Raw genomic sequence first — 17,973 nt, forward strand, 5'->3', positions numbered from 1 at the left:
AAATAGTGGGCCTTAAAATCAGCTAGAACATCCATGACATGGAAATGAATTATGACCATAGTTTAAAAAAACTGCAAGTTTATCCTTGCAATATTTTTGGACTATTTTTGCAGTCATAGTCTAGTGAGACGTTCGGCTGTATTGACATTGATTGCGTGTTTACAGGCTGCTGGGCCTTCTGGCTAAGCAGAACCTTTTAAATGTCTTGCAAATTGTTTATGAAAGAGCGCTTTGTTTCATCAGGAGATTCGGGGAACGTGACGAAAGCTACGAGGGATAGACAGACGGTCGGTCGGACGGACACACAGACAGGGATTCAGGGGATCCGAGGGGGCAATCAAGCGAGAGGGATGATCTGGCTTCCTGGCAGATGGCCGCAAGGCCTCTGCTGAGCTCAACTTGATTGGACGAAAGAATTTGTTTGAAGAGACCATCGGTGCCTTGTTACACTGCCACAATTCAAAGTGTGCGTGTGTGTGTGTGGGTGTGTGTGTGTGTGTGCACTTGCATACCTTTTTAATTGCCAACAGGGTACCGAGCATTATTTAAGTGTTAAGGCGCTGTCTCAGTAGCGCCTCTTGTGGACGGAGGAGGTCATTTCATTGACCTATTCACACGTCGCTTTTACGCACACGTTCAAGTGGACGACTGCAGTGCGTTCATACTGGTGACGTCACACAGGACATCTGCTGCCCACACTGTGTGCTGGGCGGTTCAAAAACAGTGTTAAGCAAACACTGAGCCTTTTTTAAAGAACCAAGAAAAAAGGAATACAAAGAAGCATATTTTGCAGAAGGGGAATAAAACGGAGATTGTTTTTTTTTGGGGGGGGGGGGCAAGTGGAAAAGGGATATAATAGAGTATTTTTTGCAGTTTCAGGTGGAAAACGAATGTAAAGGAGTGTTTTGAAAGCTGCCGAAGGGCAGAATATGAAGGAGTCATTTTAAAGGTGCTGTGGGGAATATCAAGGAGCCTCTTTAATTGAGGTAAGTCATGCTTTCGCTTTTAAAATGATCTGAATTTACTTTTTTTCCCCTATGGGAAACTAGTTTTGAACAAATGTCCTAAGGGATTCATTTTTAGTGGTTTTGTTTATTTTCAACGTGTGCGCCTTGTGTTCAGCAGACTGCGGCGGGCTGAACTCCTGCAGGGCATGCACTCTGGCGGGGCTTGTCACTTCCTCGAGCAGAGGGGCCGCTGGCGGGGGGCCCCACGCCTTGGCAAAATCGGGTCATAGAATGATTTTGAAGTCAAGATACAGCCGCATTGTAGGCAACAATGGAGTACAGCAAGAGCGCCGCTTTGTGATCGCAAACATACAGTTTGGGAAGACTGCATGAGAGTAAACTCAGGTAATGAACCACATGCTGCTTCACCAAGTTGTTATTTTGGTCAAGAGTCAATTCTGTTTGTGTTTTGTTAAAGGTCATGAAGCCTCAGGAGGCGGAGCTTGTCACAGAAATCTCCAAGGTAAGAAGAATAGAATAGAATGACTTTTTTGTCATTGTACAACTGATGTACAACAAAACACGAATTTAGGTGCAGTGGATGGTCTCGGAACTGAAGACGGGCTTGACGGGCGCCTTGCTGGAACTGGCCCACATCCAGCACGGCGACTCGGTCATGCGCGACGAGATGGAGGACAACCGGCGCCGGTGTCGGGAGAAAGCGTGGCGCTTGGAGGCCCTGGTGGAGTCCCTCAGGGTCAGAGTGCATCTGTTTTGTTGTTGTTTGCAAAGTTGACAGTAGGCTGACGAGTTGTGTCGCCTCGTGCAGGAGGAGCTTGGCGTCATGCGGGGTCAAGTCGTGGCGCTGCGTGGCGCCGCGCAGCGCCATCAAGAGGACGCAGAGAGTACTGCAGCTACATGCAACGAAACGTAACTGGATGTTTTTTCCATATGAAGAAAAAATCCAAAATTACCTATCTTTTAAACGTCTTTAACAAGGAGTTCACTTTGATTTACTAAAGTTATGGTTTAATTAAAAAAATATAGCAAAATTATGCAACTGAGCAATTTATATTGTACCGGTATATATATATTTAATATATACTGTATTTTCATGCAGTGATCCAGCAGAGGCATGCCGCGCAAAAGTTCTGCTACATTGCTTCTTGCAGGGTCTCAAAGCTGGACTCACCGAAGGAACAGGTCACAACTTCAAACACACACATGCATCTTTTTTCTGACAAGTTAGAATTAACTCATCATGCATGTAGGCATACTGCTTTTTTTAGCAACATTTTTTTTCATTCATTATTTTAAAAATATGTATTCTAACTATACAATGAATGTTTGTGCAACACAGATGCGCGACACCAGGTGGCGCTGCAGCTGCTCCACTCGGAGTGGGAGTACGTCTCCACTTTGGAGCAACTCCACGATCAATACAAGGGCACAACACCCACGCAACACGTGACCTCGAACCCTCAGTAAGCCTAGCATGTTTTCAGATATTACAAGCATCTCAATTTAATGTTTTTTTTGTAGTTGCTGTCTCTAACTTGCATAATGTACAGTAGTGAGGGGCGGCTAACCTGAGTTGTTTTCATTTTATTTTGTTTTGTTATTTGCTATTCAATAACATCACTCAATATTCAACCTGACATTGAGAAACCTTGTAACTTAAAATTGCTGATAAATATATAATTGAATTTTTGACGCAGCGAGAAATTCGCCTCGTTGGTTGAGCGGCTCCTGCAGCGCCACCTGGTGTTCAGAGACACTCTGCAGGAGCGACTGGCCGCACAGCGATGGAAGTCTCTGGTGGGAGATGTTCTAGTGCGGCTCGTCGGACAGAACGACGTGAGCGGGCACCCCAGGGCTTGGGTTTCCAAACGCCCGTCGTCCAAGTGTCGCTAAAGCGAAATGTGTGTTTGCAGACTTCTTTCTCGGACGCCTACGTGGCCTACGTGGGCGCGCTGGCCTCCTTCCTCTCGCTGGAAGTCCACAAGTTGGGCAAGCATGAGGAACAGGTAAACATTCAAATGACAACAAGGCCAAGTGAATGAAAAACTGAATTTGAGAAAAAAATGCTTGTGCACGAACAGGGAAGCGGCCAAGTGGAAAAGGACCAAATCCAAGTGTTGTCGCTTCTTCTGGCGCCCGTCACTCGTGTCCATGGCTATCTGAGTCACATCCAGGTCAGACACCTCACACAAACATTTCATTTCTTTACCCAAGTTAATAGCCCAGGCGAATGAAATGTTGTAGAAAAAACCCCCACAAAAAGTTGTTACTTGTTTTGCTTGCGTTGAGAACTTGCTGCAGTGGACGGGCAAAGAGCATCCGGACTGCAGCCTGCTCCTGGGCACCGAGCGAACACTCCGGGACATTTTGTCACGATGTCACACCATCTTGGAGGAGGAGGTCCGCTGGGACATTGGAGATGCGCAGTACGTGGACTCTGACCGACTGGATGTTCACCAAAAATTGTGTTGTTTTGACTGACTTGCTTTCCAGTAGTTGCGGCGAAACAGAGGCCAGCAGCTTGTCTGCAGACAGCGCCTCTTACAGGACAAAGGGGGAAAGTGCAGCTCCGAGGTGAGTGTGGGCGCCCCCTAATGGTCCTTGTAAAATATGGAAAGATTGCACTTATGAGAGTGTTCGCTTTCTTCCAGGGAGAGCCAGCAGGTGTCGGGCCTGACAAACGGGTCTGGTGTGGACCAGCACTCCATGCGCGTGGAGTGCTGGTCCTGCAGTCCGGTGAGGCGGCAGACATGTCGGTGCGCGTCGGCCCGCTGTTGCCTCGTCACACCGGAGCCTGAGGGCCACACTGGCTTTGAAGAGCCGCAAAGTGATGCGGACAACACGTCCGCCTTTGAAGACTCCTCGGTGACCTCCTGCAGGGAAGATGAGGACGAGGACAGTCAGGTTCCTGTCCTCCTTAAGCCGTCCTCTCAACATTCGGAGAGAAGCGTCTGCCTCCGCTGGCAGATTCCCAGGCGGACCCCTCAACCTCCTCCGAGGACACCCAACAACTGCGGAAAAAGGATAGTCAGCGTCAGGATGGGGTCACCGCCGCTTCGAGCCAAGAGTGCCTTCAGGCCCATCTGGGACAATCCGACAAAGCAGGTAATTGCTTTCAAACCTTCTTTTGTATTAGCATCAGTTGCTAACATTTGTTTTTTAATTTCCACCATGCTATTTTTACATCTGGGAGAATTTGACTAGGCTACTAAATTTTCTGTACTCTGATGTTCCATGTGCAGCTGTCTCCTGAGAAGGAGCACAGAGGCTTCTTGCCGGTCAAGACCCCCGCCAGGGTAAACTTTCTTACCCCCAGAGAACATCAGAGGTAAGTTGCTCTGACAGGATGTTTGCTCTTACAGTCATGTCATGGTTTCGTTCTCCTTTAGAGCTGGACAAGGCCCGGTCCAGCCACCGCTGTCGGGCCAATCTGTGGCGCCGCCCAGTGGACGATTGTGGGAGGAGAGTGAGGACAGCGAGGGACCCTGCAGCACTGTTTGACTGCTCTAAGGCTTCTCAAACATTTTGGTTTCTGAGACCAAGGAAATAAAACCTTAACGTGTAGCTCGGAATTCTATAAGAATTATCTCGGAGAGAAAAAAATGGCAATGCAGCATTACAAATTAACATTCTGTAGTTGTAAGGTTATGAGAATAAAGTTGTATTTTGTTGGGAAAAGTCTTTTGGAAATTAGGTCGCACTTTCTGCAAGTTTGCAATTGCCTATACATGTCACAAGATGGCGCCAAAGCACTTTTCTATTAGGCAAGTCTATTTATTGCCTGACTAATGAAGCTCCTCCCCTCATTTCAACAGAATTATTAGGCCACAAGGGGGCGCTGAAGCAAATCTTTTACATCAGACAGTATTGGCCAGAGCAGTGACAATCAATTGATAACTTCATAATTGATTACATCTGAATTTACCCCAATCTAATTTCCGTGCATTAATACTAGCAAACTGGGGCAGTATATAATGAGTAAAATAAAAATATTTTTATTTCCTTTCCCTCAATAGGACTCATCCCTTAAATTTTCCTTAACATTTCCAATATTCAGTCTTAAATGTTCACCACTTCACCCCCAATCCGCGTTAGTAAATAAAAGGCGCAGGCCACTAAATGATGAGTTCTATCAAACAAGAGCAGCGAGGGAGGGGAAGGGGGGGGGGGCTTAAAGTAGAAAATAAGACTGGGTGATTTATTCAACTCATCAAGACTGTTAATAATACAAAGGTGTTAAAAGGCCACATAGCATCCGGAGAACCCAGCAAAAAAAAAAAAAAAAAATACTGACTGGAAAAAATATTGTTTTTGCTTCTCCATTTAAAGAAGCGTCATCATGATGGGAGCTGGGGACTGTTTGACGTCTTTTTTATTTTAATTTGCGTGCGGGGGTACCCTGGCTCCTCAAACGGGACGGCCTAAAGTGCACGTGTCCCCCCCCAAAAATAGCCTTGAATGAATCTTAGCAAGATGAAGTGATCGCCGTATCGTGTGTTTTTCTTACAACTTCAGAGAGGAACAAAACGGCTTCCACTGGAGATTGTCATGTAAGTGCATTAGTTGTCTTTCTGGTTTTTATCTGACCGTAGCAGCATCGCTCATTATTATTATTATGAATGTGATTATTATTAGGCATTATTGAACTGAACAGCTACGGATGAGAGTACAACCAGAAACTTGACTTTATACAAATTATTTAGTCAGTGTATATGTATGTGTATGTATACATCGAATATATATACACATATACATACACACACACTGACACCCACACGCACACACACACTATCCACAAACATGTACAAGTTCATAGTCGTATAGCTTTTTGTTCTAAACCTTACATAGGCAACTTGTTTCTTATTTTTTTGTTTCCATTTTAGCATATTATTAGAGACACCGTTAAGTAGAAAACAAAACAAAAAGGCACATCCGAGCGGCGCGGTTGGCTGGATTCTCAGTCCTGGGTGGGGCGGGGCAGTTTGTGGGTATTTGGCGCTTAGGTCAGGGTCATTCCGATGTCCGCCGTTTTGACATCGTGGCTTGACGGGAATCAAAGTTCGCCTGAGCTCGATGTGCAAAGAATCCGAGCGGGGATGTTGGGGCGGAGGGGGCGGGGCGGTGAGGGGGGGGAAGGCAACTTTTTGTGTGTCTTGGAAACAGTCACAGTGTAGAGTTGAGGGGATGGCGGAATCACGGTCACCTTTTGCAAGTCATGTATAAAAACAAAAAAAAAGGAGCAAAAGCAAACAAAGAATCCCTTTCCCTTATCCCCCTGCATAAAATACAGATAAGACTTTGGCAGCTGTTCGGTGAGAAAGAAGCGTAACAGTTGAAGCTACAACAGTGAGAACTTTCCCCAAATGGGATGCGACCATTTTCTATTTAGCCACCTAGCCGTCCTTTTTTTGTAGAGTGCTTGTCCTCATTTGGGTCACGGGTGGGGAAGCTGGAGCCTATCCTAGCCGTCTTTGGGCAAAAAGCGAGCTACCCCCTGGACTGGTTGCAGGGCAAACACTAAAAACAGTCGGGTCAAAAAAAAAAAAAAGGTCAGATTGACTCGAGTGGTGTTCTGTCCTCTTTTGCCCAAGTACTGGATTCTTTTTGGCCCAACTGTTTTTAAAGTGCACCATTAGACAATCATCCATTTTCTATAGTGCTTGATTTCATTGGGGTCGGATGAGCTGGAGCTTATCCCAGCTGACGTTGGGCACCCTGGACCGGTCGCCGACCAATCGCAGATATTGTCACCCAAGCATCGACACTGACATTCACGCTGTGGGCAATTTTGAGTCTGCGATGATCTTCGCATGCATGTCGTTGGAATGTGGCAGGGAGCCCGAGTCGCCGGAGTTGCGATGGGAACCCGGAACCTCACAACTGCAAACCCAAGATCCAAAAACGCACTTCCGAGACAATAAAGGACTTCGACTGGATGCGACTTGTCAATCTTCAGACATCAACCCAACAGAGAATGCATTTTACCTGCTGAAGAAGAGATTTGTAACCCAACAAAATGATCCATCCATTCCATTTCTAAAGCGCTTGTCCTCTTAATTAAGAGCGGCAGGTGAGCTGGATCCTGTCCCGGCAGGCAAAAGTCAGGGTCGACCCTGGACGGGGTCGCCAGCCGACTGCGGGGGCACATTTAGAGAAACTAAGATCCACTCTGGCCAATTTTGAGTCGTCAGTGAAGCTAACATGCACGTTTTTGGAGAGTGGTAGGAAAGCACGGGGGGGGGGGGGGGGGGGGCATGCAAACTGCTCACAGGAAGGCCAGAGCAGAGACCCAAGGCTCAGAACTGAGAGGCCGACGTGCCGCCCATAAGGTCCCCGCGGCCAAGATGAGCGGCCCTTATCAACATGGAGGGTTCGCAAAAAAAGAAGGCGTGGCCTACGGGTCCCCCGCGGCGCTGTTTTCCACCAGCGAAAGTCCGTGCAGCAGCTCGCGCTTGTACGTCTTTGGGGGGAGCTTGGGCAACTGCGGGCTGGAGTTGTGGCGAGGGGGCACGGGCGGGGCGGCGATGATGGGCGCCGGGAGCGGACACAGGCTGTTCTGGCTGGCGCTGAGCGGGCAGCTCCGGCGGGGGACACGCGGCGAGGGCGTGCCGGGCGGCGTGTTGGGCGAAGCGGGCGAGCTGCCGAAGTCCCAGTGGTAGCGGCCCACGGGTGAGGGCTGCAGGTTGAACGGGTAGTTGATGAAGATCTCCGGGGGCCGCTGGGGCACGGGCGGCGGCGTGTCGGGGAGCGGGTCCCGGGGGGGAGGCGGGGGAGGGCTGGGCAGGGGGCCGTCCAAGGGGCCGTTGTAGCCCGGCGTCCGCGGCTGCGTCCTGGGCAGGGGCGGCGGCAGCCGTGGGGGGATGGCGGGGGGGCTGTCCGACCGAGAGCTCTGATGACACACATGCAGACAACACGCTTAAAGTCCAGCAACTATCGGGCAAGGTGCAAGAAGCCTCAAGTCTTACTTTGCTTTCCGACATGGTGTCCTTCCTTCGAGGCGGAAGTGGCGGCGGTTTGAGGAGCTCCTCCCCCAGCTGGTGGAGGCTGCCGCATGACACAGACTGCAACTCTGACAGCGGGCACAAAACAATACATTAAAAAAAAAGCAGTAGCCAGCATGCAAAGTACTCTGATTCTGCCGAGTCAAAACTCACTGCAAGGCGGCAGGAGAACCGGAGCAAAAATGGAGTTGGAGCCTGCAAGATACAAAAGAGAGAAGGTCAGGTTTACTAATATGTAGGATGACTCCAAATTCCACGCGGGCCTCAAACGCACCGCCGTAGGAGCTGCTGAGGTCGTGCTCCATGAAGACCGAGCTGAGGTCCGAGGAGGCCGACTGCGGCGGGGTGGGCGTGTTGGGGGAGGTGGGCACCGAGGCGGAAGCCGGCGTCTCGGGGTCCGTCTCGGCGATGCTCCGGAAGGTGAGCTTGTGGTGCGGCTCCCTCTCCAGGGCCTTCACGTTGACGGTTCGCACGGGCCGGATCCCGGGCGATTTCAGCGTGAAGGTCGTCTTTCTGGGCTGAGAGCGGGAGGAGACCGCACGTTAACCCTCGCGTGGGCTTCCTTTCTCTCGCGCGCGTCGGACGGCCGGCGGCTTACAAATCGAGGCGCTTGTTTGCAGTTCCTGGGCTCGATCTCCATGGACATGTTGAACAAGTAGTCTGAAAACTCCTTTTCGCTCCTGTTTCCCATCGGGTTTAAGTTCTCAAAGAACCGCTGAGGATTCAAAAACAAGTCAGTCAACACCAAACTTTAAAAACCTCCCTATTTCCTCAACTTTGATGTTCTTGCACGGTCGGTATCGATGTGCACGCACCCTGATGTCGTGCTCCACGTTAAGGCAGTAAGGCTGGTTCTGGTACTGCTGGATCTCGCCGGTGATTTCCGCCACTTTCCTCCTCTTGCTGAAGTTGATCAGCTCCTTGCCGTGGCGTTTCAGGAAGTCCGGGTTGCCCTCCTCCGTCTTGAGGATGTTGGTAAGGTAGATCCCTGCGGTGAGGAAGGAGGGGCCACGTTTGAGCTCAGAGTGGACAACGATGCGGACGGGTGGGAAGGCTGGCGGTGGACGTACCAAAGAAAGGCACACAGGGCGGGTTGATGGACTTGAGTTTGGCTAAGTACTTCTTGAAATGGTCTTGACTCAGTTCCACAGCCTCCTCCAGGAGCCTCTTCTTCCTCTCCGGTATGGCCTGCACACACAAACATGGTCGCATGAGGCCATCTTGGGTAGATTGAGCAGAAGCTACGACTTGTCTTCTGAGCAAATGCATGGACGGTATGGGTCACCTCAAAGGTGTGGTCCAGGCGGTAGACCGGGACCGAGTTGATGGCGCTGACCACCTCCAGCACGCCGTTGAAGTTGTTGAGCTCCTGAAAGACCTGCAGGATCTCGATGACGCGTGTCCACACCGCCACGCGCTCCTCCAGGTTCATGGTCTCCACGATGCACCTGACGCACATTTGGACGCTTAGTCGGTGCGCCGGCGCAAAGAGGACAACGTCGGTGCGGCGCTCACTTCTCAAACCACAGCGTGAGGTTGGTGGTGTGTCGGATCATCCGGAGCAGGTTGGGCGAGTTCTTTTCTTTGTCCTCTTTGGTCCACACGCTTCCCACCAGCTCAGACGGACGCACGGCTCTGCGGACGGATGGCCGTCAGCGCCCGTCTTTCCCGCCCGGCCTCGACGAGCGTCGACTCACCTGTAGAGCTCGGACTCCAGCAGGGTCAGCTGCCGGGCGATCTCGATGGGGTGCAGGGTCATGAGATCGAAGGAGTCCACCTGGCCGGCGCGGCAGATGTGCCACTCGATGGGCGGGGGCGTGCTGCCGAAGGTGAGGTTGTGGCTCACGCCGTTGGACTGCGTCTGCAGCTTGCGCCGGATGATCTTGTTGATGGACTCCACCCACTTGCGCATGGACTTGCCTGCGGTCAAAAATGGTGGAATGGTGAGGGGAAGTTAATGTAGAGCAAAATATTAGGGATAAGTGGCTTTGTATTAGGGCAAAAAAAAAAGGTATGAAGCAACTTGGGAACAGCCTGACCTCGCAGTTGGATTTTGCTCTTGATGTATTCCTCTAAGCGAGTCCTCAGCTCGGGGTCGTTTTCAAAGTCATAGAAATGATGCTCCACCCACTGACGGAATACGTTGAGAACCCTGCGGAGCAAATCCGAGAAGCTGACACAACTGACCCCAACCCTTTGAAGGAAAAAAGGTAAACATCTCACCTGAGCTGGACCGGCTGCACATATTCCTTGCGGAACCTCTGGAGCTCAGCCGCCATGGGCTGGTCGCCGTTCCACAGGGCCTGCCGGTCTTCCTCCGTGGGCTCCGGTTCTGGGATTTCGATCCTGAACACACGCAGTGAGGGAATGTCACAACAATAATAATAGTAATACTTTGCGACGTGCTCGAGAGAGGAGCGTACCTGTCAATCAGCAGTGTCAGAAGCTCCTGAGGCTTGCAGAAGGATCGGTACGTGGTCAAAAAAGTGCGCACAAAGTTTGGATCTAAAAGAAACAAAGAATTTGTTCGAAAGAAAATATAGAAATAATAAGCAATGCTGTAGCTGCACAATATGACAAATACTCACCGGCATACATGTGGTAGGTGAGCCTCTCGATGAGTTTGACCACCGTGCCCGCTTTGATGATGGGGATGCCCGTTTTGCTCTGCACTTTGTCCTCAAACACGATGTTCTCCTCAGAGTCCTGCACGGCGAAGCGGTAAAGCTCCGGCGAGGGCAGCCGGAGCGGGTGCGCCCGCTCCTCGTGCTGCAGCTCCGTGTCCAGCATGCGGTCCAGCGTGGAGCGGTACTGCAGCGTGACCAGCGCCGCCATCCACGCCGCCTTCTCCTCGCCGGTCCGGGCGCAGAAGACGGCGCAGTTCTCGTCCTTGCCCATCAGCTCGAAGGCGTGCCGCAGCTCCGGCGAGTCCTCGCGGTCCACGATGCGCACTTTGCGCAGCACAAACTTCTCCTTCAGGCGGTACTCGGCGCCGCTCCCCGAGCCCGGCAGCCGCGAGCTCTGGTTGGCCTTGCAGCTGATCATGAGGCCGTCAAAGAGGAAGTTGTGGCGCTCGTGTTTGGCGCCGGCGCGCAGCAGCGGGCCCTCCAGGATGAACTCGCTGCAACACTGGCCGATGTCCTTGCCCTCCCAGCCGTCGATGCTCTTTTGGATCTCGTTCATGCGCTTGATGGCTAGCTGCTTGCTACGAATCTGTCGACTGTACAGGCGGTACATGGGCTCGCTGCGGGGGCATCACAACAAACACACACGTCAATAAACACACACTCCGAGCGCTGTCAGAGTGAATTTGGGAGAGCGTACCCGGGCTTTCGCCGTGGCTGCTGCTTGGCATAGATGCGTTCCACGCTGCACTGGAGGTTGAGTAGCGCCGTGATGGCCTGCTTCAGACACTCCCGGTCATCCTGGTCTTCACTGCGCTCCTGAAGTTGCTGCACAGCGGACATGGTGGGGGAAAGGGGGCGTCACATCTTGCGCCATACTATATTCCAAATATGAGTGAGTACCTGCAGGAGCTCAAAGTAGTGCATGCAGTGGTACACAGGCACCATCATCAGCTGCGGAAGGACGTACTGAACGGCCTCTTTGAAGCCTTCTGCTACAGACTGTGGGGGGGGGGGGGGGGGGGGGAGAAAAAAAAAAGTCATGAAACCACTTGTGCACTTGATATAGAATCATTCTCAAGCAAAACGGCCATGTAGTATATTTCACATGTTTCGAAAGGTTGACATATGCGAGGGCGGGGGTGAGTAACCGGAGAAGAAGCCACCATAGTGGCGTCCATTTAAATCTCCTCTTCCCCTGATGGGAGCGATGGACAATCAATACGCTCGGAGCGGAGGATCCTCAGCAGTCAGCAGTCCCTAAAATGGACGACGAGTCCCATCCAAGTTTTTGACGAACATATGAAGCGATTAGTCGACAAATTGGACTACAATTTGTGTCCTCTTTGTGGTGAATGTTACTTTGGTGTCAACCCCCGAGCACGCTTCAGTGCTATTCTTGCGAGGAATGTCCACAAAAAACAACAACAATGAGGCTGCGGTGAATAAAGCGTACACAGACGCCCAACACGTCGCAAGATCCTCGCGGGGAGGAATTCCATCTTGGCTTCAAAGCACCACAGGAACAAATAGAGGGAGTGACCTAACTTTTACCTCTGTGCAAAAAGTACTTTTATTGTTTGTTTTTCTTTCAGGGTGTTTTTTTTTTTTTTTAAAGACAGGGAGTGGTTGAGAGACGGTTTGTTTTGGAAAAACATGCAAGGAGCTGTAAGACCAGATTGAAGAGATGACTGAGAATAGAGGCGACTTAAAAATTGCTGAAGAGAAGAGAAACAAAATTGATCATCCGTGTAGTTAGCATGACCCCCCCCATACAAAAATCCCCCACTGCTGCAAATACCGAAAATCTCAGAGTAACTGACACACACTGTGTGTGTGTTGACCTCCACTGAAACATTCACTGACTCACCAGAAGCTCCTCAACTCACTTCAACTATTATGCTTGGGCACAAAGTCACCACTGGAGGGAGCCAAAGCTTTACTGTTATTTCTTCAGCTTGAGCAAAAAGTCAATGGGTCAGATGTTGGTACCTGGAAGTAGAGGCCCACGGTGGGTCGGGCCATCAGGTTGTTGAAGTGCTCGTGGAAGACTTTGCTGAGGATGTCCTGGGAGAGCGTCTCGTAGGGGTCGAACGCTTGCTCCTGCACACGCAAGAACCGTATTACGACATGCGCGTCGACCCAGATTCGTTCGGCGGCGGCGTGCGAAACGAGCGCACCTCGGCCAGGTCCTCGAAGCAACTGCCCACCAAAGGGTGAGGGCTGCCGTCTGCCGTCATCTCCACGGCGTCCTCGATGAGGCCGAGCAGCTTGACCGTCAGCTCGTGGATGTCCAGGATGTTGCTGAAGATCACCTCCACGTCCTGAGCGACGCAATCAAAAACAAAGCGCTTTTTTGCTTTGCTTAAAATGTCTTTTTCTCATGACCTGTAAATCTTTTCTTGCCTAACCTCAACTTTTTTCTTCTCCACAAAATTCGATTTTCATTCAAACAATAACGTATGACTTCTCCCACTAATCTTCTTCCATTTGTACCTTTTCAGCTTGCATCATCCTTCATGATTGCTTTATCTGGCAAAAGGTCACGTTCATTAGTGTGATGTAAAAGGAAGGAGCGACGGGGGCTAAAAACAACATTTGAGTGGAGCAGAAGAAGCAGCAGGCAGACATAATTGGCGCTATTTTGGCCAGGCAGATGCCGTTCTTGTCTCTACATAATAACACGCTGCGCATTCCGCGAGGGCCTCCTCATCCCAGCCATGCCGCAAATTACCCAAAAAAGAGCAACTATGCAAAAGCCGCAGCCGAGGGCCCAACTTTCCATTCGCGCCTTCACAATATCGTACGCCGGTCTTGTTTGGGTTTCATTTGCTGAGCTGTGAGTAATCCTTCAATACGCTTAGGTGGGATTTGGCCCTAAATGCCTTTGTAATCACGCTAAGCTGGGAAAGCGGACTGCTCGTCAGACGGATTTCCAGCGCCGCGCCGCGCCTCGCTTGCTTGCTTGCTTACCCGCGGCGTGAAGATTTTGGAGTTGGACAGGAAGTGGTGACGGAACACTTTGATGATGAGGTCCAGCTCGCGCAGGTACTGGCGCTCCTCGGCGATCTCCAGCCGCACCAGGTCGTCGTACGTGAGCTCGCCCGACGTGGAGGGCTCGTCGGTGCACTGCGACATCAGGCCGATGTCGTCCTCCTGGTCGAACATGTCCATCAGCACCTGCAACGTCAAAGCGCGGTCAGACGAACTGAAAAAAAAAGAGCCTCTTTTCCATTTTGATGATTCGAACGTTTCACCTTGTCGGCACACATGGATACTTTGATGTCCTGCTGGCTGATCTCGTAGTGGCGAATGTTGCCCACGTAGTTGCCTGCCAACTTCAAAATGTCCGCCGATATGTACTCCACCACGGCCACGATGTACAACGACACGTGGTAGTCCACTCGGTAGCCCAGCACCTCCTGTTTGGAAATGGCGAGTCAGCGGACGTCTTACGGAAATGAAGCGGCGTTTCTCAAACCTTAAGCAACGGGTGGATCTTGTCCACGGGGAGAAGCAAGGGATTCCTCCTCTTCCGCTTCTCGATGGCCGACTGCGCGTCGGCGATGGCCCACTTGTCTATCGGGTGGGGAAAGGTTTTCTGAACTCGCTCCTGGCGACGGCAAAAAGAGAAGGAAGGTTAACCAACCGAGACGCCTTGCAAAGACGGCAAAGTGGCGTTTTTACCTCCACGTCCTGCACGGAGCGAGGCTGCGCCACGCACAGCATGTTGAGAAGCTGCAGGATCAGCTCCTCAATGTGCTGCAGGGCGTCCTCCTTGGCCTGGAGGTTGGGGTGGACCTGCTTCTGCACCTGAACATGACAAAAAAATGGGACAAAGGAGCATTCACTTAAAAGCAGCTCAATTAGCTTATTGTCGTCATCAACACGGGAGCCATAAAAGAAGGGCGGGGCCTCAGGTGTACACGTGTTTCCCGAAAGGATGCCGTGGACGGACGGGGTCGAGCCCTATGGCAGGAATGCAGTCAGTTGAGATCCTCGGGGCGAGAACGGTCCGAGCAGGTGGACACCGAACGGCGAGGTCGGGCAGAGAAGCAAAGTAGGCCACGGGGAAAGCGAGCGCCAGGCCCCGCAGGAAGGAATGCGAGCGCTAAGACTTAAAAAGGCCAACGTCATCGGCGCCCAGCATTCCTAGGCTCTGACTTGACTGGAGATGCTGCAGCGTGCAGAAAGTCCCCTCTCCGAGAATCCAGTCGCCGTGGCGGGCGGAGCACGACGGGTTGTGAGAGCAAAAAAGAAATAAAAAGAAATACCAAGTCTTGCCTTTTACTCGTGTTATGAACTTTGGGCCAGTCGGCAAAGTGGAAAATCAGAAGCCACAAGTTGGCCTGGTTGCCGTTCCAGTACGTAAGTAGCTGCACACTCACAAGACTGGCTCGAAATCAGACACCTCCACTTAGAAACACACACACACTCTCGATATTTACAGCTCCACATTTAAAAGCAAAAGCGGACTCTGAGATCAAGCCTGCACGTGTGCACTTGACCAAATTCCAGAGAACGCCGAGCTTGGTGAGTCACGGCGCCGCACACTTCCAGGGGTTTCCCCCTTGCGCAAGCTACATTCACACCACGGTTGGCCCGCCTCACCGAGACCCGCGAGCAACACGTGTCAACCGCCGCCCACCGGACAGCGGCAAGATGGGAGCAAAGCGGCAAAATGCACAATTGAATGCAAACGCATAAAAAGACAGAGTGAGAGCTCTGCACCGACATTCAGGAGCTTTGTCTGTGATGCTGCACTTTTTACACTGCTAGTCATCTAATGCCAAAACAATTTAAAAAAATACAAAAATATCAAATCGGGATTTAGAAGATCAGGATTTGGCGCCAGTCATAGAGTTAAAAAATTGGTAAGGTTAAAATTTGTGCAAAACAAAGGCTGGGCCGTACAATAGCAACTGGACAATGTTGAAACCGGCTTAACATTTCTAATTCAATTGATTATTCACTGAGCTGTGTATGTGAGGGGAGGGGCAAGGCAGGGGGGGGGGGGCACATTGGGCTCAGGTTGCAGGTTGTGTGTGTGAGTGTGTGCTTGTTATTAAAGCCAAGCATGTGTCACTGTTTGTGATTCACGCCATGACATCATCGGCCATTACGAGCAGACTGTCTGGGGAAAACTCGGGGCAGAGATCAACTGGCAGACAAAAGACACGCGCGCAGGTTCGAACACACACACGACTGCGGACGACGTCACACGCCGCACAAAAAACGAAAGCATCGACAAACACGTTTTGGGACACAGTATATAGCCAATAAAAATTTAGACCTGATGATCAAAATGGTTGAAATAAAATGCCCAATCGGGATTATTCAAGTTTTTTAATACATAAAAATAGAAAAATGGTGGCCAAGGTTAATTAAGGAGGCTCGTAACCGAAGCTTCAAACGTTGGCCGACGAGGGAACACAGCGAAAGAGCACGGACGCGACTCTTGATGCCAGCAAAAGGGCAGACGGCGGGAATGCACAGTTGTCAATAACGGCGGCGTGGCGGAGGCTAAATGAGGCCGTCATGGTCCGGAATAGCCGGGACGACACGCAAGCACAACAGCACACCGTCATCCACACACAAATGGTGCCATCAACCAGTGGCTCACTTCTTCTTTTTTCTTTTTTTTTTTTTTAAATGTAAACAAAAGCGACAAGAATGGAGCATATTCAACTGATTTCTACATTCAATTTGATAAAACCAGTCATGCTGCTGCTCATGATGATGAAGATGGAGAGGAAAAAGAAAGTTGTAATTCTGCTGAGCAAGGACATTCAAATTAAAATGACTTCCCCTTCTGGAAGTTTCATTTACAGTAGGCCCTTGGGAACAATGTTGTACGGTGGCTAAAGTAACAGTTAGCACAAGTATGCACACCCTCCCAGATCACGTGGCTGCGTTGGGAATTAAACAACGAAATGATGTTAATTGGGAGGAAGTCAGAACACACTAGCTCGCATTTTGAGCGATCAAGGTAGCCACCAGGTTGCTACAAGAGGGTGGCAAAGCACTACTTTAGTCTAAACCTAGCCACTCAAATCACACTGTTCCTTGACACCAAGATGATGCCAAATTAATATTTTGGTGTGCAAAAATAGCAAACAGGTGACATTTTAGGTTCATGTGTGGATCCCTAACCAAATTTTCGTGACGATGTTGTCAATCATCACTTCCTGGAAAAGAATATGTATATTTAGCACAGAAACCCCCCAAAGAGTAAATGTAATTGTTTGTTTTGGTGGCAAAGGTTTGCTCGACGAAGACGTTTTGCTGTTGTTGCTCATTACCTTGCGCAGGGCTTGCACGAAGAGGCCTCTCCACTTGTGACTGTTCTCGTCACTGGAAAAGTCGTAGATCTGCTGGGGCTGCATCGCTGCTGCTTCTGCTGCGGTGGCGGTGGTGGCGGCTCCTGGCGTTGCCGTGCTCCGGCCCGAACTGTCAGCATCGGCCCCGGCGGATAGTTAGCCCGCTTTTGTGGGTGGGTGGGTCAGTCCAGGGCGGCGAGCACGGCGAAAGAGTCCGTCTGCTCGTCCGTCCAACGCGGCCGGTTGGCTTCGATCGTATACGAACCGGGCTGGGCGGGGAGGTCGTTTTGTTAAGGCGTTGAAAAGCAATCTACATTCGGGGTTAGGCACATGTAGCTCCGGGGTCCACTCGTTAGCTTTGCCGGCTAACGAGGGGGGTTAGCCCACCGTTCGGTGTAAACACAGCACGGCGGCTAACTCGGAAGCTAACGGCTAACAACAAGGTGGCTAAGCGACACCCTCGCCGGTTCTAAACTATTACAGGCACGTTAAGTTGAATAAAGTGGCGGCATTTGGGGCGAAGAAGCCCGATAACGGGCAAAATTGGGAACGCGGTGGGTTCCGGGGCGCCTTCGAAGACACCTGTAACGCTAGCACGTTAGCTCGGCGGAGCAAAGCCGCCGCTGGCCTCCGACGAACAAGACACACTTTCTCCGCCGTCACATGCGGACAGCTTGGAAGCGTTGAAAATCCTCCCTCAAACAAAAACAAAACAAAAGAAAATAGTCGCACAGCAGTGGTCCCAAAGTAAAGAAATCCGACGACTCGGAGGGCGGCGACACGGTCAAGTCCCGCCGTGGGAAAGTCTTCTGTGAGCGGTGCGGCGCAGGAGGAGGAGGCGCAGCCAGCCGGGATGGTTTTGGGTTCGCTTTGGGAAGTCGGACAAGATGTTCGTTCGGGGCAACTCCGCTGTCTGCCTGCCTGCTTGCTTGCTAACTGGCGTCCTTCAGATGAACTATTCAAGCAAAATAAAAAAATAAAAACAAGACTGACATGAGTGACACGTCTTCCACAAAAACGATGTTTTTTTTATTTTTGTTTTTTTTTACAATGCATACGA

General features: G+C 50.9%; 2 protein-coding genes across 6 annotated transcripts; one reads left to right on the top strand and one right to left on the bottom strand.

The window, feature by feature from the left end:
* The first annotated feature begins 624 nt into the window (after window positions 1–624).
* Window positions 625–4,981, top strand: LOC119116099 (rho guanine nucleotide exchange factor 33). 4 transcript variants are annotated; one of them, XM_037241264.1, is made up of 15 exons: window positions 625–986; window positions 1,123–1,352; window positions 1,426–1,470; window positions 1,540–1,704; window positions 1,777–1,877; window positions 2,068–2,150; window positions 2,308–2,431; window positions 2,666–2,804; window positions 2,882–2,974; window positions 3,050–3,142; window positions 3,270–3,394; window positions 3,462–3,542; window positions 3,620–4,073; window positions 4,211–4,296; window positions 4,358–4,981. In XM_037241264.1, exons 3-15 carry the CDS (start codon window positions 1,429–1,431, stop codon window positions 4,467–4,469), a joined length of 1,698 nt encoding a protein of 565 aa, XP_037097159.1. In that variant the 5' UTR covers window positions 625–986; window positions 1,123–1,352; window positions 1,426–1,428; the 3' UTR covers window positions 4,470–4,981. The 4 variants fall into 4 exon arrangements, with proteins under 4 accessions (XP_037097159.1, XP_037097158.1, XP_037097155.1 ...); XM_037241263.1 differs by having other exon boundaries at window positions 627–986; window positions 3,258–3,394; window positions 3,465–3,542; XM_037241260.1 differs by having other exon boundaries at window positions 628–986; window positions 3,258–3,394.
* Window positions 4,948–17,838, bottom strand: sos2 (son of sevenless homolog 2 (Drosophila)). Of its 2 annotated transcripts, none has more exons than XM_037241134.1 (23): window positions 16,896–17,838; window positions 14,281–14,406; window positions 14,075–14,206; window positions 13,851–14,015; window positions 13,567–13,773; window positions 12,774–12,917; window positions 12,586–12,696; window positions 11,497–11,595; window positions 11,294–11,421; window positions 10,558–11,213; window positions 10,393–10,474; window positions 10,193–10,315; window positions 10,009–10,121; window positions 9,667–9,889; window positions 9,485–9,604; window positions 9,255–9,417; window positions 9,040–9,157; window positions 8,785–8,957; window positions 8,568–8,684; window positions 8,244–8,487; window positions 8,123–8,164; window positions 7,934–8,037; window positions 4,948–7,857 (listed from the first exon to the last, which is right to left on the bottom strand). In XM_037241134.1, exons 1-23 carry the CDS (start codon window positions 16,977–16,979, stop codon window positions 7,363–7,365), a joined length of 3,969 nt encoding a protein of 1,322 aa, XP_037097029.1. In that variant the 5' UTR covers window positions 16,980–17,838; the 3' UTR covers window positions 4,948–7,362. The 2 variants fall into 2 exon arrangements, with proteins under 2 accessions (XP_037097029.1, XP_037097028.1); XM_037241133.1 differs by having other exon boundaries at window positions 8,123–8,167.
* Window positions 17,839–17,973: the final 135 nt, after the last annotated feature.

This window comes from Syngnathus acus, chromosome 22 (assembly GCF_901709675.1).
Source record: "Syngnathus acus chromosome 22, fSynAcu1.2, whole genome shotgun sequence".
Lineage (NCBI taxonomy): Eukaryota > Metazoa > Chordata > Actinopteri > Syngnathiformes > Syngnathidae > Syngnathus > Syngnathus acus.

Bases quoted from the DNA above. Each gene is read 5' to 3' on its own strand.
- sos2 (XM_037241133.1), bottom strand. From the start codon at position 16,979: ATGCAGCCCCAGCAGATCTACGACTTTTCCAGTGACGAGAACAGTCAC. The intron at 11,214-11,293 runs GTACGCTCTCCC...ATGCCCCCGCAG, and splicing joins CAGCCACGGCGAAAGCCCGG to CGAGCCCATGTACCGCCTGT. The intron at 10,316-10,392 runs GTACGCTCCTCT...GCGTGTGTTCAG, and splicing joins CTGACACTGCTGATTGACAG to GATCGAAATCCCAGAACCGG.
- LOC119116099 (XM_037241260.1), top strand. From the start codon at position 1,429: ATGAAGCCTCAGGAGGCGGAGCTTGTCACAGAAATCTCCAAG. The intron at 2,805-2,881 runs GTGAGCGGGCAC...GTGTGTTTGCAG, and splicing joins GGCTCGTCGGACAGAACGAC to ACTTCTTTCTCGGACGCCTA. The intron at 3,543-3,619 runs GTGAGTGTGGGC...GCTTTCTTCCAG, and splicing joins GGGGAAAGTGCAGCTCCGAG to GGAGAGCCAGCAGGTGTCGG.